Consider the following 26,290-nt stretch of genomic DNA (forward strand, 5'->3'; position numbering starts at 1 on the left):
CGGTGCACAGTGGATCACTACTCATTTTGACGGCGAGTCGTTAATGAGCCGTTAAAACCCCATCTTTTGTAAACTTTTTTTGACAAAAATTTGTGTGAGACGATATCACGGGTCGTATTTGTGAGACATGTCTTTTATTTGGGTCATTCATGTAAAATATTACTTTTTATGCTAAAAATATCACTTTATATTGTTAATATGTATATGGTTGACCGATGGTCTCACATGAGACTCACTCACTTTTTTTATCCACCACTCTCAAGTTTTTTTTTTTAAATATTAATTAGCGCACACATATTGTTTTGTACAAATCTATATTATCTACATTCTTTAGAGTAACTAAAGTAAAAGAGTAAATTATTTAATTCCATAATTATATTTTTTATCTTATTAAAAATTTATTCAAATCATTCGATATTTTATATTGAAAAAAATTTAAACAAAATTCTCTTTTAAATCGAACAACTCTTCTAAATCGAAATAATTTCGTGTTAATTGTTTCATATTATTTGATCAAATAAAAAATGATAATAATACATATAATGTGTGTGCATCTTTTACTAATAATATAATATCTTTAAGGGGTGTTATATAATTTTGACGTTGTGAAAATTTGGTCTTTGTGTTATCTTTATTTTTTGTAATTTTTTTTGTTATAGAGTTTTGATTTGAAGCTGAAAAATATATAATGTCTTGTCAACACTATCTAAAAATTACAAAAAATTAAAATATAAATGACTGAAATTCAATATTGACATCATAAAAAAATAAAATATTAAAGAGAAATTATAATTTTCCTTTTAAAAATGAAATCATAAAACTGAAATTATTTAAAAAGATGGAAATTTGTCATTTTGATCTTGTTTATTTGTCATTTTGTATGTTTTGTATGTTGTTAAACTCTTCGTTTTTGCCTATTATTTTTGTGGTTTTTTTTTTTTTTACAATTTTGGTCCGTGTCTAGTTGTGACGGCTACCAAATAATATTTAGGACAATATGTTCACCATCTCAACATCACATCAGCTAAAAAAACTAAAATTATCAAAAACTGAAAATATATAACTAACACCGAAATTAAAAATGAACAAACAAACATACAGATGATATAATTTGATATAGTATGTAAATTTAAATAAAAAGCGAGTATTTGTTGTCGAAAATCTTGGCTGCTTTAAAACTAAGAGTGAGTCTTATGTGAGACCATTTCGCGGATCATAATATGTGAGACAAGTCAACTCTACCTATATTCACAATAAAAAGTAATACTCTTAGTATAAAAAGTAATATTTTTTCATGGGTGACCCAAATAAGATATCCGTCTCACAAATACAATTCCTGAGACCGTCTCACACAAATTTTTGTCTAAAATTAATATATTGTATGTAAATTTATTTATTTGGAACAATCCGTACAGTTATAGATGATGTAATTTGATATAGTTTTTAGATTGTTGACACTTATGCTACATCTAGTTAATGTTTTAAAACGTTCATGTAAAGTGAGAAATGTTGATTTTAGTGAAAATGGCATTTTATCATATATGTTTGTGAATTTGTGATTTAAATTATTATATGATCTAATTTTTGTTTACGTTGGGTATCTTTGTGTTTTGTTTGTAATTTTTAATATTTTTTGACATGACACTGATGTGTATGATAATAACGTGTGTTGTATCATATCTAACGTTCAAAAAAAAAAATACTAAGATTGTCAAAATAGAAAAAATATAAGATTAAAACTTAAATTTGATGATACAGATAACTAAAATCGAAAAAGAACAAATATACAAGACAAAAATTGTAATTTTGCCTATTGGACTTTTATGTATTCCGATATCGAAAGCCATGCATTTAGCTTAAGACCATTTTATGCCAAAAATAAATTAATTCATAATTTCCAAACTAGAGATTTTTAAAAAGGATTTAAGGGGAGTGAAAAATTCGTGAATATACAACACATAAAAATTGATGAATCAATATAAATATTTAAATCTTAACTAATAAAAATGTAGCTGGAGCATATAAATTTTCTTGGCTCGGCAGTTTCACAATCCCTTAATTGCGAATGCATATTTGACTGACTACATTAAATAAGATCACACCAAATCAAATTGATAAAACAAAAACATAGCAATTAATGATCAGAACAAAATCCACGAAACATTTTTGCAAATCCATTCCGTGCATGGATATATAATAAATACAATACGATCGTACGTCCAATAAAATAAGATAATTTAATGGAAAAGTGTATTGAACAAAGATTGACAGAGACGAAGAAGACAAGTCTATCAATATGTTTGGTAAAATGGTGAAGTAGTAATATTCAAAATTCAAATTACCAGTGTGATCATTTAATTCTTAATTTATATATGCATATCATTGTTTCTTGATAGATTTAGTTTATTTATTGTTTGATTTATTTCACATTATATTCTCTGCATGCTTTTACATGAAATTTTGTATTTTATAATTGTTAATAGAGACAAGTAAAGAGTAGTTGTTTATCTACTATAGGAAAAATAAACAAAATACTCAATAAAATATGGATCACGAGCAACGTAATTTTTATGTTGCTATACGTAGTAGATCTCGGTAGATGAGATCCTATCTATCTGGGTATTACTCTCACTTCATTTCAACTAGTAAGATCTTGCTACACATACAATTTCAAAAAAAAAAAAGTGGTCTTATATATGTATGAACAAATCTTGGCCATCCATCTTATCACGGAGACAATACCCACATGGATATGATGAAATAAACCATAGATCTCTTGCATTTTTTTCAGGATACAACGGGTAAAGATATGATCTAACTAATTAAACATCTCATATGGCCGGTGAGATATAAACGTAAACTTTTGATTTGCAAAGCTACGATCTATAGGTCGGATAAACATCCAAGGAAGAAAAAAAGTGTCGAAAAACGTCACTTATGCTGCATATTTAGTGTTTTGGCTTGAGAAGATGGAAATAATCAAACACCATAGTAAGATCAGTCGATCGAACGGGGAATGAGCAAAACATATCTCGAGAAAACGGGAAGATGGCGAAGATTAGAGATGATGGATGGCTGGAGATGGAGATGGAGATGAAGAGAAAGAGGTGTGGTTGATTGAGATTAATAATCCCATGGAAATTTTGGAGTTACGGTTGAAGGCATTGAGTTTAGGGCCATGGGAAAATGGTTTAATATTTTTTTTCCTTTCTTACGATTTGGATTAAATATATATTGTAATGATAGTTGTAAACTTTAATTAATATGCACTATATATCTTGGATTCTCAAGGCTAATCAAAGCGTAACATTTTGATCGTTTTCAATACTTTATACGAAATAGGAGCTATACCCATTTTCTAACCTAATTGAGTTTGCCTACTCGTGTTGTGATCAAGCTCAAATATATTCAAGTTACATTCAATTTTGATGATATCAATATTTTATTTTGGGTTTGTTTTAGAGAATGAGCCTTCAAATCTTCGCAGTTGAGTGGATTCGGTCGGCGTTATGAGGTCGGCACATACATAAATATGGTTAGGGAGCGTCAGAGAGTTTTTCGACTTGACATCTCTTGTACTTAAGCTAGTTTGGAGAGCAAAATTAAGAGTTATGATATTAGTAAGTGAGCAAAGATAATTTGAGTGAATAAAATCGTAAGATAATACCTGATATTTATAGAGACAAGATGAGTTAAATACTTATGGAAGTAGAATTCTTGTTAAGATAAAACTTTCATCTTAGAAAAGAGTCATCATGCAATGAGATTCAGTAACACTTTGTGACCACAACAACTATGACTCCTGATGATGACTGTCACTCTTGTCTTATCTCGAAAAGATTTGATTGATCCCATATTTATCGGAGTTTCTCATTTATCGACGAAGACGTCTCCATATTTTCTAACTATGTTAGAGCTCGGACTTCTCAGCCCCATTACTGGTCTCAGACCTCTAGTAAACGGTGCTAAGAAGATCGACGTTATTAGATATTCATGAGCTCGAACTTCTAGGCTAGCGTTACTATATTGTTGGGTTCGATAGCAAGATCCTTGATCAACAATGAAACATGAGCCAATTTTAAAATGAATTTGGATATGTCCAGATTTGTCAATTTTAAAGATATCAAATTATATATTATTTGATTAATTAATTCTAATAAGATAGCATTAAATAAATAAATAAATAAATAATAAATAAATAAATAAATATAGTTCAATTACGAACACAAATGCTCCATGATAATCAACCTTATATATAATGTTGCATGTTTAAATTACAAGTTACAGCGGAATTAATATTTAATGGCCACCACCAAAACCTCCACCACCACCGAAGCCGCCTCCACCTCCTACTCCTCCGCCACCACCAAAGCCGCCGCCACCTCCTAAACCTCCGCCGCCTCCACCACCGAAACCACCCCCACCTCCTAGACCTCCACCCCCACCGGCACCACCTCCGAATCCACCGCCACCGCCTAAACCACCCCCTCCACCCAAACCGCCACCTGATCCACCTCCTAGTCCACCACCAGCACTGCCACCGAGACCTCCACCACCACCAGTACCACCACCGAGACCTCCACCTAATCCACCTCCAGCGCCACCACCAAGTCCACCGCCTTGACCCATCCCACCACCTAAACCTCCACCACCACCTAGTCCACCACCGTGACCGATTCCACCACCGGCACCTCCACCTAACCCGCCGCCATGGCCAATCCCACCACCAGCTCCACCTCCTAGACCAGCACCTCCACCTAGCCCACCGCCATGACCAATTCCACCACCTATACCGCCGCCATGTCCTAGTCCACCTCCTAAACCAGCACCACCACCTAGCCCCCCTCCGTGACCAATTCCACCACCTAGACCACCACCGTGTCCTAGTCCACCACCAGCTCCTCCTCCTAGACCAGCACCTCCACCCAGTCCCCCTCCATGACCCATTCCACCACCTAGGCCACCGCCTTGTCCTAGTCCACCACCAGCTCCTCCTCCTAGACCAGCACCTCCACCCAGTCCCCCTCCATGACCAATTCCACCACCGTGTCCTAGTCCACCACCAGCTCCTCCTCCTAGACCAGCACCTCCACCCAGTCCCCCTCCATGACCAATTCCACCACCTAGGCCACCGCCATGTCCTAGTCCACCACCAGCTCCTCCGCCTAGACCAGCACCTCCACCCAGTCCCCCTCCATGACCAATTCCACCACCTAGGCCACCGCCGTGTCCTAGTCCACCACCAGCTCCTCCTCCTAGACCAGCACCTCCACCCAGTCCCCCTCCATTACCAATTCCACCACCCAGGCCACTGCCCCCACCCAGACCACCACCGCCACCGAACCCTCCACCGCCACCGAACCCACCACCACCACCTAGACCACCCCCAACCCCTATAGGAATAGGTTTTCGCAACAATGGCGGCTTTAAGAAAGGCCTGGGCAGAAAAGGCCTTGGCAAGAAAGGCATAGGCAACAACTTTTCATCATCATAACCTCCATTGACATCACCAAAAACAACACTATCAGAAACCAAAACCAGCAAACAGAAACCCACAAATGTACGAGAAAATCCACTCATCATTTGTTACCAACCGAAACCTGATCTCCACACAAATACACGATCATCCATTTAAGGGGGAGTTTTTATACTGAAAATACATGCATCAAACCACATGGTAGGTCCTCTGCAACTCCACTGCCCAACTTTAATGCAGTAAATGTATGCTGCTATGTGATCGGGCAAGAGACTTAATATTTTCCAACCGTCACCTGTTCAGACTCGCGAATATTGGCACAAGTATAATTACTTTTAGCATTATTAACTATGCATTCTTGATCTCCGTAATTAATTAGTCGCCTTCATTAATTAACTACTCATCGTTATCCACATTTTTATTCTCGTTATTTATTTTTCAAAAGCTGATCATTTTCAGTGAAATTAAATGCTCACAAATAATCGTATTCCGCCAATCATAAATACTTGAACCAAATGATGTCATTTGAACTGCGAGGCATTTATTTCCTTCAGCTTCTTTCAGTGGCTCACAGATCAGACGCGTGATCAATAAATAACACTTGACTTTCTGTGCTCAAGATTACATGAAAATCGTTCTGTTCTTGGGGGAACTTGTAAAATAATCTTTGTTAATCAAGGTTAAAAAAAATACGGTGATGTTATTCCTATCAGCTTCCAACTCCTCTCTTTCTTCTTTTTTTAAAGCTTTATGGGTACTGCACTCACCGATCTTGCATTGTATTGTTTGATATTATTTTTTATTTCTGTAGTTTTTTTATAGGATGTTTACTAAAATCTCTATAATCTTGGTGCCATTAAATTTTATTAATTTAAAGAGGATTAATTGAGAAATTAATAATGTATTATTTTAAAGAATATTTTATCTATTCAGCAAACATAAATTTGATAATGTAAAAAATTCACAGTGTTTCACTAATGCATGCATGATATTCCTTGAATTAATATTAAAATGAAGTTCATTGAACACATATATTTATACAAGGAAGTGATATTTATTGTTTTTAATCATTGATTAACTAAATAACATTGATGATTTAACATATAAATACATTTGGAATCTTTTATAGGAAAGAAAGCTCTATAGCTACAACTAATCTTCATAATTTCTTGTTGTAATTCGATAACACAACACCAAATCTTTCGGATGCAGTGCAAAATGTTGGAGATGAAATCTAAATAAATTTAAAATTATAAGAAAAATAAACAATAATGAAACCATATTTTGGTAAATTGTACTTGTTATCTATATAATTTTAGATAATTATTAATGAGTGAGTCTTATGTGAGACCGTCTTGAGGTTGATCAACTCTACCGATATTAACAATAAAAAATAATGATTTTAACATAAAAAGTAATATTTTTTTATGGATGACCCAAATAAAGACCTGTCTCACAAAAACGACCCGTAAGACCGTCTCATACAAATTTTTATCATTATTAATTTATGATAATGACATGACGATAACTTGATATAAGAATCAAAATTATCATCTTATTAATTTATTGAAATTATTAATTTAATATAGAAAAAATATCATTTTAGAGACTTTTAATTAACTCTATTTAATTTGTACTCTTTTCGTAAAATTGTTTACTTTATCTCATAAAGATACGCACTCTTTTGGAATCTATACATCCCTATACTTATCATAAATGGCCTACGCAGCATATTTTTTCTTTTCCACAAAAACTACATAAATGAAATTAAAACTGAGAAATACCATCCTCCTATAGCAAAGATTTCCTCCAAAAATATAACATTTCTGCATAGCTTCAAGTACTTTATTAATCATTAGATTAACAAAAAATATATAATTAATGAGATTAGGTACACAAAATCAAATCTTATTATATTTATAATTATTAATGTCCGAGTCCAGTTTCTTCGACCTTATCGACAGCTCTAGCTTGATGGGCGGAAGACATTGACCCCCATACCCAGAATTATGATCGCAAAAGCCACAACAAAATACAGAAGACGATTATTAGTCGATTCCAGTGGCTTGTCCTTGGTAGCTGTAACAGAGCCTGAGGATGCAGCACCCGTCGCTTTCGACTTTGTTTCATGGTTTGATGGATCGACCTCTCCAACGTAGAATTCGTCTAACATCAACCTAGCCGCGCTGCCGTGGCCTACATCCTCGAATTCTTCACTCGCATCCTTACCTGAAAAATTATATGATCTTCATATTATATTTCATATCCAAAAGTTGAGATATTAATTAAGAAAAAATAAATATGTATTTGAAATTAATAATATGATTTCCAATATATCGTTGCATATATATATATATATATATATATATATATATATATATATATATATATATATATATATATATATATATATATATATATATATATACACCTGCTGATTCCAATAAGACTTCATCGCCACCAGGATGCTCGCTCAGGAAGTTCGTTACGTTGTAAACCTGTATCCACAGTAATTACGAAAGAATTTTCAAACAAATCATTTATGAATCCAATAAATTGGTTGATCAAAGAAGGTCAACGGTGGTAGAAGATCGTAGGACGAATTCTTTGACTGCTAAATCTTTTTAATCATACAACTGCTAAAACGTCACAATTATGCCCCAACATTACCTTAGAACAATTTTTACAAAATATGTTTATAAACGAAAAAAATTGTTCCACTCAACTCAATAATAGTTGACGACGATTCAATGAGAATTGTTGCGGAAGCAAGACTGAACGAAATAAATAAATTAAAATCATAAACTTCAGCCATCCATCACATAAAAAATGGGTCCAAGAATCGAAAATTCAACAAAAAATTATTGGAAAAGCGAAATAATTTATAAAGTACCTTAGAATTAATGATGACCCAGCAATCTTCAGAAGTGTTGTGAACAGAAACGTCAGAATAGCTAAGTAGTTTGCTTGCAGAAGCCATTGTCTTCCTTCTTACAATCTTATATAAATGATAGCCTCTCAATAGAAATAAAAAATTCCCGAAATTATTTGATCTTCTGAATTAGAAATCTATACTTATATATATTAAACAAATCCTTGAATGCTACAAATCTTGGAATTATTATTCGATTTATAAGTTAAACAATATTTTATATATTGTCACATAAATTATACATGGGGTGGACTCTCCAAGAAAGGGACTAATATGTAAATAACGATTTCCTTTTATTTACGAAAATACCCGTTCGAGAACTTTTGTGATGATTTTGTACAGTAGATGCTGCGTTTGATTAGGTCATGATTCACGAGACATAACATATCATGTAGACATTAATTATATTATTATAAGTACAATAATTATATGAATTTAAGATTTGAAATATATAATTTGTTGTAATCTAGATGCCTTGAGTTGTACATGTTCAGGGGATACTCTATATATATATATATATATATATATATATATATATATATATTCTGTTTGGCGGCATTTTCTTATTCAATTAGCAGTTATGGAAAACATAGAAAAATGGCATAAGGTCGGTAATATATTTTTGAGTAGGTCTCTTGTGAGACGACCTCACGAATCTTTATCTATGAGACATGTCAATTCTACTGATATTCAGAATAAAAAGTAATATTTTTAGCATAAAAAGCAATATTTTTCCATAGATGACCCAGATAAGAGATCAGTCTCACAAAATATGACCCGTGAGATCGTCTCATATAAGTTTTTACCTATATTTTTTGTACTAGCAGCTATAGTAAAATCTTTATGTTCTATAATGAATTTACTGAGAGGCTAGAAGATGATGTCATCTCCCATGATATTAAATTTTTTCTACTAATATCCAATAAATTTCTTTTACGTAAATGAATAAAGTTCACACACTAATCGAGCCACCAGTAGAAATTTGATATTTTAATTCGTTCGCTAATTTGAAATTACGAAGTAACCTAGAGTAATTACTAAGAATTATAAATATTACAGCAATGAAATAAGCAATTAAAGCCATGGCCACCACACCACATAACTGGTTTAGCTCGAAATATTCTCCAAACCCATTGAAATTTCATAGGAGTCGTTAATATTCAGCTAGCCCATATGAATGAAAGTATCATATTGAAACCCGTACGTCGAAAATAATTATATGCAGCCTATAAAATTTGGGACTAGACTTTATTTCGGTCCACTCTTGTGCCAAGCCATTCTTATGGTTCTTTCCAAATTGGTTGGCCCAAGCACAAATTATTATTAGGAACTCGAGCTCGATATTTTTCTCAACTAAAATTGAATAGATTCAGAATATAATTAAATTTAAAATATTTACACTTAAAAATTCTAATACCAAAAATTTAACACATCAAATGACCCATTTCACGGAAAACACACTATGAACATTGATTCTAAATTTGCAAACACGTGTAGACACATTATATATGATTTAAATTTTCTATGCATATAATATTTCCAATAAATGTTAAATAAAAATAATAAGCATAAAAACACCCGTATTTATAATAATAATTAATAATGTTGTCATAAAAAATAATACTTTTTCATTAGTGAATCAAATAAGATGTTCGTCTTACAAGATGACTCGTGAGACCCTCTCACAAAATTTTGTATGTTATCTTATTTATATAACTATTTTATTTAGCAAATTCACAATTGATATTTAATTTAATACATGTTTAGTAGTGGTTTTATTTTAACATTATTATGATAATTTAGTTAATTAAGATAATTTTATTTGACAATATTTTGTCTATTTTTACTCCCTTTAAGTACATCGTGATTTTGGTTTTGATAAAATTCACTATTATGTTATTTTTATTATTTTCTCATTGTGAATTATATTTAGAAGAAATTTATATTTTCTAATTTGAGAGAGTTGTCATTATGTAATAATCACGTGGATTGAAAGTGTCATATGAATAAGTGAATATATATGATTTATTTTCATAATATATTTTCATTTTTGTGTTTTATATATATTTAGATTGATAAATACTCGTAAACAATATGTTATTCGATTGTAAACATTATCTAAATCTCATTATTATATGTTTCATTATTAGTTATTTACGTGCATCGCACGTATACATTCCTAGTATATATATATATGTGTGTGTGTGTGTGTGTTTCCAGATTCAAAGTTTTTAAAGTAGAGTTCAATCTTGAGCGTTCAATTAATTAAAAATAGTCATGAAAAAGAAGGTGGCGGTAACCTGTGATACACATTAATGGAAAGAGGTGAGGTGATTTTTTCTGCGAGGTTGAAATTAATCCAAAGGCTCCTCGCCTCTCCACATGTATGTATCTTGGGAAACTGTACATGTATAAAGTCAGAACGCAAGTACTTCATTTTCAAGATAATGTAAGCTTCCTTCTTCATATATTTTCAGACAGTAGTACACAAAATATCAGTCATTTTCACACAGAAAACAAAACCCTTTTATTCATTTTTCACTTCTCTGATTTTTCCTAGTGTTTCTATGGAGGTTAATTAAGGTGTGGTTCACTCAGTTTTGTCTTTACTTCTCTTTCATATATGTGCTTGTGTAATTAATTATTTTTGTCACTATGCGCGTGGATATGTCCAAGTACCAATTATTTGATTTAAATTTCATGTTTTGTTTCTTGATCAATTGTTTTTTTACATGATTCAGGATGGTGGACCATGTCTGTAAAAAATTTGTCGAGGACTGTCTTTTTTCATGATTTGAGTTCACTAGGGTTTCGTGGGTAAAGCAAGTGGAGTTGAATATATTAATGGAGAAAGATGGAAGCTACCTGGTATGCTATATATATCTTGTTTGGTATGCTCTTACAGTATGTATGTATATTGACAAAATTAACGTATTTCATCAAATAAAAGTTGTGTTAGATTTTTGCTAACCTATTTTACTGATCTGTTTGAATATTTTGTCGCTGTTAAAGGGTGTATTTTCTGAGGTAATTAATTATATGGTCATTTGTTTTACTTTGAAGCAAATATTTGCAGGGAAACCTGCCTGGACTTGACTATTCTCTTGAAGCTCACACTCATGATCAAGAATTAATGAAGCAACAAATTGGAGAAACATCCACTAATCAAAATACGAACCAAATGGTGGATTACATGATAAATACGACACAATCGCTGCCACCACAGCCTTCTTTAGCGTCCAATTTCTGTGGTTCATCTTCATTCGACAAGTTGAGTTTTGCAGATGTGATGCAGTTCTCTGATTTTGGCCGTAAGTTGGCCTTAAATCAAGCCAAAACCTGCGAGGAAGAGAGCGGGATGGATCCTGTTTACTTCCTCAAGTTCCCTGTTCTCAACGACAAGTTGCAGGAGGATCATCATCTCTCTTTAGTGGCTCCTCAAAATTTTGGAGAAAATCAAGTAAGTTACAGAGGGTTGAGTGAAGAAAGAATAGGTCATGATCAAACTAGGGTTGATATCGAAAATAATGCTTCAGCTCAATTGAGGTTTCTGGGAGAAAATCTCGAAAAAAGACCATTAACAGAAGGCGGAAGTAAGAGCAGGAAAAAAAGGCCAAGAACTTCGAAGACAAGTGATCAAGTTGAGAGTCAAAGGATGACACATATCGCAGTTGAAAGAAACCGAAGGAAGCAAATGAACGAGCACCTTCACGTCTTAAGGTCTCTGATGCCTAGTTCTTACGTCCAAAGGGTAATAAAAACTTCACGTAATCTCCACATAAAAGCTTTATTACTTTCGTGTTAGTTGCCTTAAACACGAAGTCCAATGTAAACTTTAACCCATGTACGTATATCATGTTATTATTTCAGGGTGATCAAGCTTCGATAATTGGTGGAGCCATTGAATTTGTGAGGGAATTAGAACAACTCCTCCAATGCCTGGAATCACAGAAAAGAAGGCGACTCTATGGCGATGGCCAGAGGCCAGGAGAGACGTCTCTCGGTGTCCAAACGCCTCAACCGCCATTGATCTTTCCTCCCCTGGGTGGTCCAAATGATCATCAAGGGAAGCTTCTTGAATATGAATCTGGATTACAAGAGGAAACAGGTCAGAGTAAGTCATGCTTGGCAGATGTGGAAGTGAAAGTTTTAGGGTTTGACGCTTTAATCAAGATTTTATCAAGGAGAAGAGTTGGCCAGCTGGTAAAATTGATCGCTGCACTTGAAGATTTGCAGCTCAGTATTCTTCATACCAATATCACAACTATTGAGCAGACTGTTCTCTATTCTTACAGTGTCAAGGTACGTACTTCATCTCAACTTTTAGACACATAATCTTAGTTAAAAATCTGACGTGGCTTATGCAAAAATTTGTAGAGTCATTCTAAAAAGTTGAAATATTATATAACTATTACAGCAATTTTTCTAAACAACAGCTAGCATACATGTATTTTCAATTTACAAATAATTAATTAGTGATGTTTTGTGCATGCAGATTGGTGGAGAAGCAAGGGTTACAGCGGAAGATATAGCGAACTCGGTCCAGCAAATATTTAGTTTTATCCATGCAAATAGTGGCATATAATCATGTCATATATATTAATTATTTATTAACGATATTATTTAAACTTCATGTACTTTTATTTTAAAGGAATAATCTTTAATATTTACTGTCATTTCCTGTTTGAAACTTCTACGCGCTTAATTGGCTTCTATTTTAGATCACTATGCATGCATGATTTTAGGGCTATCCAGCGATGATAAGGAATTTGGTTAATCTGTAAGTTATCTCGCATGATGTAAATAAAACTACTGTTTTTTTTTTTCCGTAAAAAAAAATAAAATATCATAAGATTTTTTTATTAAATCATTAATTGTCTTTTTTTATATTTTAAGTCACATCATATATGGCATTAATTTACATAAATTTTATATTATACTTTTTCAAAGACAAAATTTCAAAAAATACCCTGGTTTATTATAAATCAAACATATAAAAATGTTAAACCTAAAATTTAAAAATAAATTTATACAATAACCCAAATAGTCAAAGACCATAGACATAAGTTGGCATGATATAAAACAAAGGATTGATTAATCCTCGTTTCCCATTTTCATGTACCTTTTTTAAAAAGCCTACGATAATATCATGGGCCCTTGATAAATAATTTTTTAGAAGAATAAAATATTCCTTATATTAGGTGTGATAAATTTAATTTAATGATAAAATACACTACAAATGACTTAATTGCCCTCAATTTATAAATGATTTTTACAAAACTATGTTAGTAGGTAGAAATTAAAATAAAATAAATATTTTTATTTATTTTTATATATTATATAATATGATAATTATATAAATGAATTCGAGATAATTATATAAATAATTTTTATAAATATCAATATAATCATTAGTATCACTCGATTAACCTTAAAAATTGATATTTGACTTGACTTACAAAATCGAGGGCTCGATTATCAGATTATATAATATATAAAATTAGGTAAAAATAAATAAATAATGCAAGCACTATCTGCGCATGAACAAATAAAAAATATGAACTCAAGTAACAACTTTGAAATTATAAAATTTATTATGATAAGGTTACTTTTGTCATTACAATCTAATATATAAATTTAATCACTCTTATTAAAATCATACCAAACATTAAATATAATATCCTACATCTTATTTATCCTTAACTTATTCTTATATTATATATCACGTGTTTATCCTATCATATGTACCAAACTATACCTAAATATACTAACTATGCAATTTTGATGTGATTAGTTGACTTTATAGTCACTGTCAACTTTTCTACGTCCAAACAACATATGATCGAGGTAATACATAATTACATACTTATGCCTTCATTTACGCATAAATAAGTAGATGATTTAATTTTTTTTATAATTACAAACAATTTAATGCGTAAACCCTACCATTTTTATTCTTCATATTTTTTTTTCTCTTTAAAGCTCTTCTTTTATATCTAATTTTTCAATCAATCAATCAAATCATACAAATTATTTAATTTTTAGCATAATTAAAAATATTTCTGTATTTATACTTTTTTCTTTATCATTTTTATATTTACCTGTCTTTTTTTATAATGACTTTTAAAAGGCACCTTCGTGATATGTCATATAGGCTTGGTCCTGAAATTTTTTTTAGCTAAGCCCAATCCCATGGGCTTATGTCTACAAATTTAAAATATTCAAATATAAAGCCCGTAACATAAGGGTATCCATAGCCCATTACGAAACAGGCTTTGTCCACCAACCCATATAAATCTACCGAAACCCCCCTTCTTCTCCGAGGAAGCAGAAATGGTGTCGGGTTCCGGGATTTGCGCGAAGAGGGTGGTTGTTGACGCCAGGCATCATGCTCGGCCGCCTGGCCTCCATTTTAGCCAAAGAGCTTCTCAATGGCCAGAAAGTTGTAGTTGTTCGATGCGAGGAAATATGTCTCTCTGGCGGTCCCGTGCGCCAAAAAATGAAGTACTTGCGGTTTCTGCGTAAGCGCATGAACACCAAGCCTTCTCATGGGCCTATCCATTTTCAGGCTCCGTCGAAGATTCTGTGGAGAACTATTCGTGGGTACGATGTGATGATTTATTAACATTTTATCCTTATTTTTATGTTTTTAGGATACCTCGGGTACCCGTTAAGGCGCTTTGAGCGGATTTTCTGATAGTTTATACTTTTAGCTGAAGATAATCTAAGTTGATTTATTTCTGTAAAAAAAAAAAAATCGTCTTGATGTCATTGTAAATTTAAGCATGGTTTGTGTTGAATTGTTGACCTGTTTTTGCTTGGAGTGTCATTCGAATTTCCTGTTTTGTGTTGTATATTATTCAATACAGTTTCCAATTAATTTTATGCTGAGAGGTTGGAGTATGCATTTCTATAGTTGGCTTCTAATCTGTGAAGGATATAAGCAACCTTTGGTATTTGTGCAAGTGAAGGCATTTTATGATGGTTATTTTGTATTGCTTCATATCGCAGTTTTATATTGATTTTTTATCTTGTATTTAGATAAATGTATATGTATCTTGGTTATATATTTTGCACTTCAGATGGATATATTTGTCCGGTTTTATGCAGTGGAGCTGAATGCTGATTATGCATGTGTCCTGTCCTTGATTCACATTTGTTGATATGAAGATATTTTTGTTGTGAGTTCTTTGAGCAACCATGACTTTTCTCCTTGTTATGTGTTGATTATTTGGACAGATATAATCAACAGGGGCTTATGCCATATGTCTTATCCTTGTAGGATGATCCCTCATAAGACTAAGAGAGGTGCCGCCGCACTTGCTCGTTTGAAGGTTTACGAGGGTGTACGCTCAATCTATGTACGAGAGAAAGAAACAGTTGACGAAACTGAGAGTATAAGCGGAGAAGGTTGCTGAGGGGAAGCTCGGAGCTCAACTTGATGTTCTTGTTCCCGTGACAATGATTTGATTTGGAAAATAGTTGTCGGATTGTCTGTTTCAGAGGGTTTACTCTACTCTAGTAGTTTCTTGTTAAGTTAATAACCCAAGCTTTTTAGAATCAAAATATGTGGGCGTGGGAATACATTTTGAGGGTTGTATTTAGAAACTTGTATAGGTTAACATATTGGAAAAGTAAATTTTTTCGAGATTTTTTTTCATTTTATCATGATTTAATGTTAATTTAATAAAATAAAATATTCGTTGGAAGTGGTCAATAGTAGATTGGTAATTTGGTAATACAACAAAATAGCAATAATAGCATCCATGTAGATGACATCTACTCCGAAGAGTCCATTTCTGCGGTGTAAACAATATGTATAGCGATCGGTGGTGGTTCTTTTCTTCTAAAGAAAGGCATGCAGATATAAATAGTCCCAGCCGGTATATACTAATGAATGCAATTTTAGATTTCATGGTTCAAACACTATTACCATTTTTATAGTTAAAACTGATTTTGTTGAACTTATAGTTTATTATTTTTCTTTATATAAATAATAGATAAAATACACCCCAAAGTCGTACCTCAACATGGTCCATCTTTTCTAAGAGTCATAAACCCAAAGTCGTACCTCAACTATCACGATTATGTGCATAGAAAAGAATTTATTTCCCTGTCATTTATCGGGTAGGCTTGGAATGGAGTACGCTAATATCAACAAGAATGAATAAATAAAATCCGGCCCTTGATTCCCTCTTCTTCCCCCGACTTTTTATTCAAAGAGAATCCAAGAAAAGCACGCACTATTCTTGAAAGAAATTTACGCCTATATTAGCAAGTACAGTGGAATACAGCGTTGCCAAAGCACCGCGCCTTGTTCGCCATCTTTCTTACACCGGGTTCGTTATTAGAAGGATCTACAGTTACAGATGTGTGTGTCCTATCCATGAAATTGATTTCAGGAGTTTCAAGGATGGTCTTAGACGGGGACAATGCTCGTTGCATCCCCCATATCGCAAGTGGTCTCATGTATATGAGAGATCGGAAATGCCCTCCAGTGGTCCAGCCTTCCGGAGTCTGAAATGCGTATCTGAAGCACAGAGAATGTGAATATGATCTTAAGACGGGATTGTGAATGATACTTAAATTTAAAGAAACTCAAAATTCTTGAAAACTTGAGATGTTGGAACTTACCCGAACCCTTCCTCAGACCAGCCAGCAAGGAATATACCTTCTGCAGTTGTGAAGGCCTGCTCCTCCATTCCAGCATGAATCATTGTAGCCGCCACGCCATAAGTCACACCAGTCCATATTTCACGAGATTGCATACACGTGGTGTCTATCTTACCGGTTGGATACATCCCATTTACGGCACCCATTCGGCCTCCTTTAATTTTCATAACATTAAAATCATAAATTTTCTGGAGGGTACTTCGAATCTTGAAATCTTCAAAGAGATCCGGCAAGCCAGAAGATGCTGTGTACCACTGCCCGGCGAGTTGATCGGTCTGGATAGACTTGCTGTTACTGCTAGACCCACTGTCATAGTTAAAATACGAGCCATTCCACAATTTTTCTTCAAAACTAGCTTTAGCCTCAACGAATTTCCCTTTGCATTTCTCAGCAAAGGCAACATCCCCTAGCTGTAAGGCCATTGCTGCTGCAGCTTGGAGGGAAGCTAGCCATAAGGAACCACAGTAGGCACTTATACCATGAACAGTCCAGGTGTCATAAGTTTGATCTGGGAACCCGTCGTTTTCTATCAGACCATCTCTATCTCGATCGAACTGATCCATGTATTCGACTGCGGCACATACAGCCGGCCAAACATCAGCCCCGAAAGAGAAATCTCCTGTCGCAGCAAAGTCTCGATAAACCTGAAGAATGAACTTTGGATTCAGATCTTTCCACCTACTTGTGTCGTGTATGTTATATGCGTTCATTTCATGCCAGGGATCATGGGTTCCAAGATCGTGAGGAACAGCTCCTTTCACCTTACGAATTCCCCAGTTCCCCTCTGCAAGATATTTCACTTTTCTTGTATCCTCGGCTAATACCGCTCTAGCAAATTCACGCTGAATTCCAAGCTCAATTTTTGGAAACAGCTCAAGAAGTGCAAAAGAAGCATAGAAATGCACGTCATAAGTACACCACATTATATATTCAACACCTTCCAGATATAAAAACCGTCCCACATCATGACTGCAGTTCATTGATTCCATGAACTTGCTAGAGGGCGATTGAAAGCACTTGTCTTCCATATGAGCGCTTGAATCTTGTTGATCTGCATATCTTCTAGAAGCTATATCACCTTCTATTGGATCAACTTTTAAAGAAGTTTCGTAACCGTTTTCGGTCGTGTCTTTAAGAATTTCAGCCGACCTGGGTATTACCCTTGATTCGGCTGTTTCTGCTTGCTTACTATCTGTGAGTATGGACGTGATACCAGTTGACTTGTCGTTTTGTGAGGAAGAGTCTGCATGAAAAATAATCACCGAAATGCTTAGGCAAAAAAAAAAAGAAATAGCAAAAGAGAGAACACAAAAACTAGAACTTCCAGAAAACAATGCGGTTCCCTCAAGCTTTAAGTCATAATATGTAGCAATGAAATATAGTCTAAAACAGGTTCTTGAAGGAAGAAAATAATTTTAACTACCATTTGTGATAGGCCAAAAGCAAGATGATGAACTTAAGTGGATAATAAAGAAAAAAAGAAGAATAAATATCAATTAATACCAATCCAGACTGTTCCCCCAGAAACCAGAAAATATAGCTCGTTGAACAGAGTAAACCTATACCTGCATAGCAAAGATCAATAAATATCGATTAATAGACTCAGATCAAATATGAAGTCCAGTGCTCCAAGGAAACTGAAAAGTGCTTATTTTCCACTCCTACAGAAACTAATCATATGTCGGTCAAATGATCATATGCGTAAAGAAATTCCAAAAGCAGGACTTTAATAACGAATGACAAAAAGAAGAATCGGAAAATATACCATATACGATCTTCTCATAAAAAGAATGTGTTGGAGAATAATTAGAACAGATAACTTCTTTGTCGACGAAAACATTATTGTGAGAGAAACTGTGATTGATGAAAAACAATTATATGAATTTTACCATTCAGGAAGACGGTCGTCTTTAAGAATAGGGTTCTGCCACTTTTCGATCTCTTCTTCCCATAGTTTATAATCTGATACATTTTTAGCACACGAGTAATTAAAAGTAATAAGCAAAGATTTGTTAACCATGGTAAAAAAAAGAACATCTCAAAGTCGTTATGAATGAAGAAAACTCACTTGTAAGTGCATCATGCACCAAATCTTTAGCAGCCATTTCAGAAGTGCCATAATATTTAGTGTACCTCCTGGATACCAAGAAAAGGAAAATAACAAGTTAAAATAAACAAATCATCATCAAACTCTCAAAAACCACAACCCAAATGTTACGGCGTCGACAAAATAAGTGAGAGAAGCCAAAGGAGGCTAACAGGGACGATGACAGCAATACCCTCGTGAAGATTTCTAGACCACATACATAACTAAAAGATGCACATATACACACATATCTGTGTGTATATATTTATAAACGATTTTGTTGCCCCCTAAATTTTCTTAGTTTTAGTTTTACCACCCCTGTAAGGAACCTCAAAGCTTCGCCATTGGACTTAGTAGTGAGTCGTACATTACTAAAGCCAATCTCATAAAAACAAAGTTATAGATTTACCTAGGATAGGACTTCCCCTTGCAGAATTTAACTTTAGGAGACGACCAAGAAACAGCAAATGCAACAGTGCATTTCCCATGAGGTTCGACCCATGTAGAAGCCGCAACGGCAGCACAGTACGTCTCTCCAGGTGATGATGGCATGGTGGGCCCTCTGCTGTAGTTCTCTCGATCGAAATGGCCATCCTACAGATTGTATGTGTAAGCCAATATAAGTGAAACTACCAAAAAACGAAATATTCTAAGTAACACTTCTTAGGTCAATAGAGGTGGGAATCTTCACCTGAACCATTTTAGCCCACATATCCTTTGCAGTTACACAGCTCCCTTCCGTCAGACCAAAACAAGGCAAAACTGACACACTCACATTCTGAGTTTCACATGCCGCAATGGCAAAGGTCACAGGAGGGTTATCTTTTGCTGTTCTGCAAGAAATTAATGTTGTATTACGAAATAGCACATTTGGAGCATATCTATTATGTAGCAAGAAAAAATCTCCTTTATTAGTCTATACTTTGAATTATTTCTATCCTGTAGACATGTGGTTGTGGCATTACAAGGTCAGACACGTCTTATCCGGAGATTCAACTAAAAATTTCTGTTTCTCATCTCTAGTTTGTTTTAACAGCTTAGGGCATCTCCAACCCAACTCCAAAATGGAGGATTCCTTCATTATAGAGAATGGATTCTCCTCCAACCTATCTTTATTTGTCTACTCTATTTTAGAGGAAGGAATAGTAATCCTCTAAAAATGGAGGACAACTATTCAAATGGAGGATGGATAAGAGATACAAATAATTACAGAATTGTCATTATGAAAATTGCAATATAACCCTTGTAGTTTTATCAATTTTTTTGGCCATTTTTTTAATAATTTCGAATTTTTTAATTATTTTTAATGTTAAATAATTTTTTGGCCACTTTTTTTTAATTTCGAATTTTTTAAATGTTTTAATTTTAAATATTTTTTTGTCCATTTTATATTTTATATTTTGAATTATATAATTTTGAATAATTTATTTTAATTGTTTTATTTTTTTTGTATGAATTAATTATAATTTACAATTTATAATAGCCCAAAATAGAATTAATGAACAATGTAATGACAAAAAAAATACATAACATAATTTACTAGAAACATTTATTATCGATTTAACTTAACTTGATAAACATGCGATATTTATAGACATAATAAAGTAGACAATAAAGAAACACATACAACAATAAAGATAAACATATCACAAAAAAAAAACACACACACACACACACAACAATAAAGATAAACACATTCTTATTTCATTGCAATCATGAGATAACACTAGTATGGTGGAAGGTCGGACCCGAGATAAATCGGCTCACTATGCACTCTGAGATGCTCTTATTGACCATTTGTGGGAGGAGTACAGTAATTCGGAATATTAGTATTTTTAATGGTCAATTTGTGTGTTGTTCTTTAAATCATGTGTCGTTTATGTTTGTCTTGATTTATATTTTATGTCTGTTTGATTAATGTTGTCTTTTGTTTGCAATTTGATGACAAAATAAATGTATTGTTTTAAATAAACGAGTCGAATACACATGTAGTTGTGTTATGTTTAGCGAGTTAATTAAGTTTAGTTAAATAATACATTATGAAATTAATTAATTATATATATGTTTATTTGAAAATGAAATAAATTAGAGAAATATAGTATTTCCTGTGAGGTACCAAAAGAAGTGTTTAAAGATAAGTTGATATAGAGAAGTTTATATTTTGTTTTGGCTGCATAAACATGAAAAATAGAAAAAGAAAAGGGGGGAAAATAGGGAAAAAAAAGACAAACAAAAAATGACCAGGTTTAAATAAGAATGGTACAAAAATTACAAAAGATGGATGGAAACTCTTGTATCAATATCATGTAACTACTAGTGAAATGCATAAAGAAATAAAAGCACACGTCTGATGGGAATTGATTGAAGGCCGATAACAAATAAAATATAGATTCCCACTGAAAAGAAGATTAGTCCTTGATGATCACTAATGCTATTAGAGAACCAACTTAAGAAGAAAAGTGATTTCGGAATATGTTTCACAGCCAGAATTTTAGAAACAGCAAGTCATCCTTAATAATAATAAACTTGAAAATGAAGCTAATTTTTGTATGCGACACTATTTGACGCAGTCATTGTGTCACCTATAATAGGCATGCATTTTGGTTTCGACCAGCCAAAAAACCATCTAAGGCATGTATCCCAGAGTTGACCTGTTCTGCTTCATCAGAGTACCAGGGATGGTCTACTTCTCAACAATTTTGAAGAAAATAGCCTAGTCTAGGATGGGATCTGATTTTCTTTGGTATGAGAGGAACATATCAATTAATTTTACTTTTACTAAAGTGAACCGCGGCACCTAAACTAAAATTCACAAACCAACAGTCATATTACTAAGTGTAAAGTTTGATGACTTACTTGTGATGTAACAGCACGCCTGAAACTCCATCTTCACCTCTGAAAAGTTTGAGAAAAAACAACATAAACAGAAAGTGTGAAAATTTCATCAACATACAATAAAAGAACAAACTTGGAATAGATTCTCACATAAATGGTTCATTAACATGATCTCCCGACATATGTGAGATACCTCCAATGGAATTCTGCATTAATCAAAAGGTAATAACTGAAAAAACAAGAAATTTTTCCCCGTGGGAACAGCCATATTACTTCCATCAATCAGAAACAAAAAAATGGGAAAAAACTCACTGCCCATGTAAAAAGAAGGTTGACCTTTGCTCTGTCCTTTCCAGTATTTGCCAACTAAAAAATGAAAAAAAGAAATGATGTTGTGTAAGCAAAGAACAGCATCAGTACTTCCTCAACAATAATAAGGCAGTTTAAACTTAAATCCTAAGGCACAAAAATATCCTTTTACCATAACACGTGAATACTATTCACACTAAACCCTTTCATGGCATTTGTCACTCATGGAAATAGAAGACTTTGTTTTGTTATTATAGGATAAATACTAAATAAGATCATAAGAAAATAATCCAACATTTTTACATGCATATTTTCATAGTTCTATGGAGAAATTTTTATATTCCACGGGACCACATCCAAGAATGGAGAGATTTGCAAAAAACATAGCATGAGACAGAAACTTTACATACAGTGTAAATGAACACGGCTGTAGGAAGGCTGCTTTCCCGATAATTATGTGGTATAAATGGTGATATTTGCCGACAAGAAATTTTTAACTCAGGATCTGGTTCACCTATGGGCACGAAATTGTTACATAGAGATGTAATCCATATAAAAATAATAATAACAATAATAATTTAGCAAATTACCATCATATATAGTCCACGCTCTTGGAAATAACGCATGATATGTGGAGTGCTGGCCTGTCAAGTTCCATCCCCATGATGATATACCTTGATCACGAGACTTCCTGAGATGCAAATGATATATAGTTCTATAAATAGTTTCTTGTCAAGGTTTTTAAGGCAGAGAATCGATTCAAAAAAGAGGTCAGTTATGAGAAACGATGACATAAATGCAAGATGAATTATGACATGGTGTGCCTTCCCTCACAAACTAATGATAGAAGTAACCTCTAGTATTTGCATATTTTGTAAAGAAACCACATCGAATCTGATGTGACAAAAAGAAAAGTTTTTATTCAGATAGGCAGGAATTAACCGTAACACTGCATCAACCATGTGATAGCACACAGCCTCTCAATTGATAAATACGACACACAATGCATCTTGATTTTTCCCTGGAAAAAGCAATATCATTCCACTCTCCAAAATTATGTGAAGCTGAACTTTTTCTATAATGATAAAGAAAACAACACGACCACAGGAGTGAGATGTCAGGGCTGAATGTAGCCCAACAAAAAGAGATTCAATAGGCTATAACTTAACGATGGATAAGAACCTATTAGGCGAAAGGATGTTAGAAATCATTTATTTAGCCAAAAAGCACCGGAGCATCAAGAAATCACAAATTTAAGATTTTTTCATCAAGCAAATATTAAACAAAAGTTCAAGCAAAAATGAAACTTCTTATTATCCTTACCCTAAACCTTCGTGCTGGCCAGGAGCTAGAACAGATGCATACTTTTTATTTCCTCCGCCTCGAGATATGAAAATCTGTGGATTCGTAAATTGTTAGGCAGTCTTGAATTGATAGCATATGAAAAATAAAGGCAGATTCACAATCAAACTATCTTATTAACAATAACACCCAATTTCTCACTCATAACATGTATGGTACGGATTATCGAAATGGAACACCTGAATTGTCTAGAAAACATAAAAAAAGGTGTCACTATTGTTCTATATTAACTATTTTCTTTACCCACTTCCACCAACAACTAAGCGAAGCCAGATCCAAGCAGCTTAATAAAGAACAGATGAATGGTTTCAATTAGACGATCTTACAGAAAACTGGTTGACCAACATGGGAGATGTCTCACATATGCCAGGAAGTATTTGAAAATGCCTGAATTCCCCTCTGAAGCCTCTAGATATGCTACCACTTCTGCGATAACATAAGACTGACCAGTAATTAGTTCAGGTAGAAAGAAAATAAAATTTGGAAGAGCACCAATGCTGTGTACTACTTACCCCATCCCACCAAGCGGAACTCCTTGTGAAGCAGAAGGTTTGCAACTTTCTCGAGTGAAAGGATCTATCGGTGCTTTCTGTACAAAGAGCAAATTTTAAAAGGATACAACAACAATAAGATATGTGTTTGCTTTCTTTTGTAAATTAACGAGCTCTTTTTCTAATGGTGGAAAAGGGAAGAACTTTACTCTTCCATGCGACGCTTCTTCCTGTACATAATTCCACAAACGTATTCCGAGTCGAACCTATAGACATTGTTGCAAATTTCAATTAAAATTAAATCAGGAAGTGAGCGCTTCATATAATTTTTTGCTGGCGAGTTACATCGATAATGTTCATTACCATTTTCACGGCTTCCGTGAACGTGACACTGAATTCTTTGAGAATACTAGCTTGGCCATTCAATTTCCTTCTCCATGCTTGTTCGGGAGGGGAAGCACTATCAAAATCCAGCTGCACGCAATAAACTCACAGAATCAAAATGGAGTATATAATTAACTATTATTATAAATAAATGTTCCAGATATGCACTTTAGTATTTACATATAATAATGATGATGGTGATGAAAAATGGACACAAATATACGGATTCATCGGCTAACATGCATGACGTGCAGATTCCATGGTCAGGATACCAACAAAACTTACTCATGACACCTTGTCTATAAAATAACAATACTATCTTGTAGCATAAACTTAAATCGTATTAACATCAAGAAGGGAAAAAAAGAAAGAAACGGTTGAAATTCAAAGAGAGAGGCACACATGGTGAATATAAAGTATGCGCTTTTCATATTCCTTTAATTTCTCCTAAATGATAGCGTTCTCAATAAAAGAAAGAGTGCAGGCACCACAAAGAGGTTTGCACTATACAATTGCATAGTTTGCAACATAATCTCATGTTCGACTGAAAACATGACAAAAACGAAGAAGAAAACTAAATCAAATATTCCTCTTTCTGCAGAAACGATTTGCTAATGGTTCAGCAAGTTTCAAGTAAAAAAGGTAGGACGATGATTTACCTCAGACCATTAAAATTACACTTGTCAGTCCTATGCTCTACGCAAGCAAAAGAACACGCTACAATTCACCAGCAAATTTAACAGTATAGACACATCTCCAAACAGGAAATACAGAATGCACAATCCAATATTCTTCGTACAGTCAACTCAAGTTCAAGTACAAAGACAAAAAAAAAAAAAAACACACACACACACACGAAACGAAATCAAAATTTTCAGCCAAACACAGATTTCTAAAGAAAAACACAAGATATCCCGATGAAGAAGAGCTTACCAAATGCAAAGTTGTTCGATTTATATATTCTTCTGGAGGCCATGAATTCTTTCCGAAATGAAACAAGTTGCCACTCACCATCTCTTTTATGTACTAAATCTGTACATATATCTACCACCTTCAGTCGCTCAAGAATCGATTTTTATACAGACATCGAAATCCAAATCACTCAAAAAGTTCAAAACCTCTTAATACAAAAAAAAAAAAAAAGAATCCCAAAACTTAGCTTCAAACCTTCCCAAAAACCCATATTTAAATAACCCACTTTTTGGATAAATGATTAAAATTTTACTCAAAGTATCAAAGCTTCACAGCACAACCTCAAGACAAAAGGTAAAAAGGGACGAAGAAGATGAGGTCGGGTTGAAAGTAGGATCGACATTCTTCGGATTCGGATTATGTCAGGGACTTTTTTATTTTATTGAATTTTTCCTTCATTTCTTTATTTCCGTAGCTTCTTCACAGGACAGAGGATCCTCCACCTGGAAATGTTGAGTTCTGAAGAGTCGCCAGGTGGGGTTAAATGAACCAGTATATTATTATGTAATACTTGTGCCTAAAAACTAATGATAATAAAGCTATGATACCACACTTTGTCCCTCTCCACCTCCTCCAACACGATGGTTGGCACGAGCATTCATGCAATGTAAAATTTGGAAAAGTCTATATATATATTTTTTCCCCAAAATATTGTAATTGTTAAGTTAATGTTTCATGGGTTTCACATATCCTTGGATAAAACATTTTTAATGAAAACTATTTATTCTGCATACACGATGTGTGTACAATCTTTTTTATCATTATCGATA

At 33.6% G+C, this 26,290-nt stretch overlaps 4 protein-coding genes and 1 pseudogene across 8 annotated transcripts; 2 read left to right on the forward strand and 3 right to left on the reverse strand.

Moving 5' to 3' along the window:
* Window positions 1-4,236: 4,236 nt before the first annotated feature.
* Window positions 4,237-5,827, reverse strand: LOC140835159 (uncharacterized). 4 transcript variants are annotated; one of them, XM_073200579.1, is made up of 2 exons: window positions 4,836-5,827; window positions 4,237-4,757 (listed from the first exon to the last, which is right to left on the reverse strand). In XM_073200579.1, exons 1-2 carry the CDS (start codon window positions 5,581-5,583, stop codon window positions 4,300-4,302), a joined length of 1,206 nt encoding a protein of 401 aa, XP_073056680.1. In that variant the 5' UTR covers window positions 5,584-5,827; the 3' UTR covers window positions 4,237-4,299. The 4 variants fall into 4 exon arrangements, with proteins under 4 accessions (XP_073056680.1, XP_073056679.1, XP_073056678.1 ...); XM_073200578.1 differs by having other exon boundaries at window positions 4,237-4,751; window positions 4,830-5,827; XM_073200577.1 differs by having other exon boundaries at window positions 4,237-4,655; window positions 4,698-5,827.
* A 1,512-nt stretch (window positions 5,828-7,339) lies between these two features.
* Window positions 7,340-8,571, reverse strand: LOC140833620 (cytochrome b5-like). The gene is made up of 3 exons (XM_073197951.1): window positions 8,370-8,571; window positions 7,908-7,974; window positions 7,340-7,705 (listed from the first exon to the last, which is right to left on the reverse strand). The coding sequence occupies exons 1-3, from the start codon at window positions 8,454-8,456 to the stop codon at window positions 7,443-7,445; spliced, it is 417 nt and encodes a 138-aa protein (XP_073054052.1). The 5' UTR covers window positions 8,457-8,571; the 3' UTR covers window positions 7,340-7,442.
* Window positions 8,572-10,855: 2,284 nt separating this feature from the next.
* LOC140833622 (transcription factor FAMA-like) lies at window positions 10,856-13,101 on the forward strand. The gene is made up of 5 exons (XM_073197952.1): window positions 10,856-10,991; window positions 11,150-11,276; window positions 11,485-12,159; window positions 12,279-12,710; window positions 12,904-13,101. Exons 2-5 carry the CDS (start codon window positions 11,253-11,255, stop codon window positions 12,991-12,993), a joined length of 1,221 nt encoding a protein of 406 aa, XP_073054053.1. The 5' UTR covers window positions 10,856-10,991; window positions 11,150-11,252; the 3' UTR covers window positions 12,994-13,101.
* A 1,640-nt stretch (window positions 13,102-14,741) lies between these two features.
* Window positions 14,742-15,995, forward strand: LOC140833623 (large ribosomal subunit protein uL13w-like; annotated as a pseudogene).
* Window positions 15,996-16,523: 528 nt separating this feature from the next.
* Window positions 16,524-26,026, reverse strand: LOC140835161 (uncharacterized). 2 transcript variants are annotated; one of them, XM_073200581.1, is made up of 18 exons: window positions 25,482-26,026; window positions 24,528-24,638; window positions 24,374-24,430; window positions 24,186-24,262; window positions 24,000-24,099; window positions 23,635-23,708; window positions 22,902-23,002; window positions 22,722-22,825; window positions 22,318-22,368; window positions 22,153-22,208; window positions 22,024-22,062; window positions 19,859-20,000; window positions 19,577-19,761; window positions 19,150-19,217; window positions 18,971-19,043; window positions 18,585-18,646; window positions 17,043-18,324; window positions 16,524-16,938 (listed from the first exon to the last, which is right to left on the reverse strand). In XM_073200581.1, the coding sequence occupies exons 1-18, from the start codon at window positions 25,560-25,562 to the stop codon at window positions 16,680-16,682; spliced, it is 2,922 nt and encodes a 973-aa protein (XP_073056682.1). In that variant the 5' UTR covers window positions 25,563-26,026; the 3' UTR covers window positions 16,524-16,679. The 2 variants fall into 2 exon arrangements, with proteins under 2 accessions (XP_073056682.1, XP_073056681.1); XM_073200580.1 differs by having other exon boundaries at window positions 16,525-16,938; window positions 22,315-22,368.
* Window positions 26,027-26,290: the final 264 nt, after the last annotated feature.

The sequence above is a fragment of the Primulina eburnea genome, chromosome 6, assembly GCF_022965805.1.
Source record: "Primulina eburnea isolate SZY01 chromosome 6, ASM2296580v1, whole genome shotgun sequence".
NCBI lineage: Eukaryota > Viridiplantae > Streptophyta > Magnoliopsida > Lamiales > Gesneriaceae > Primulina > Primulina eburnea.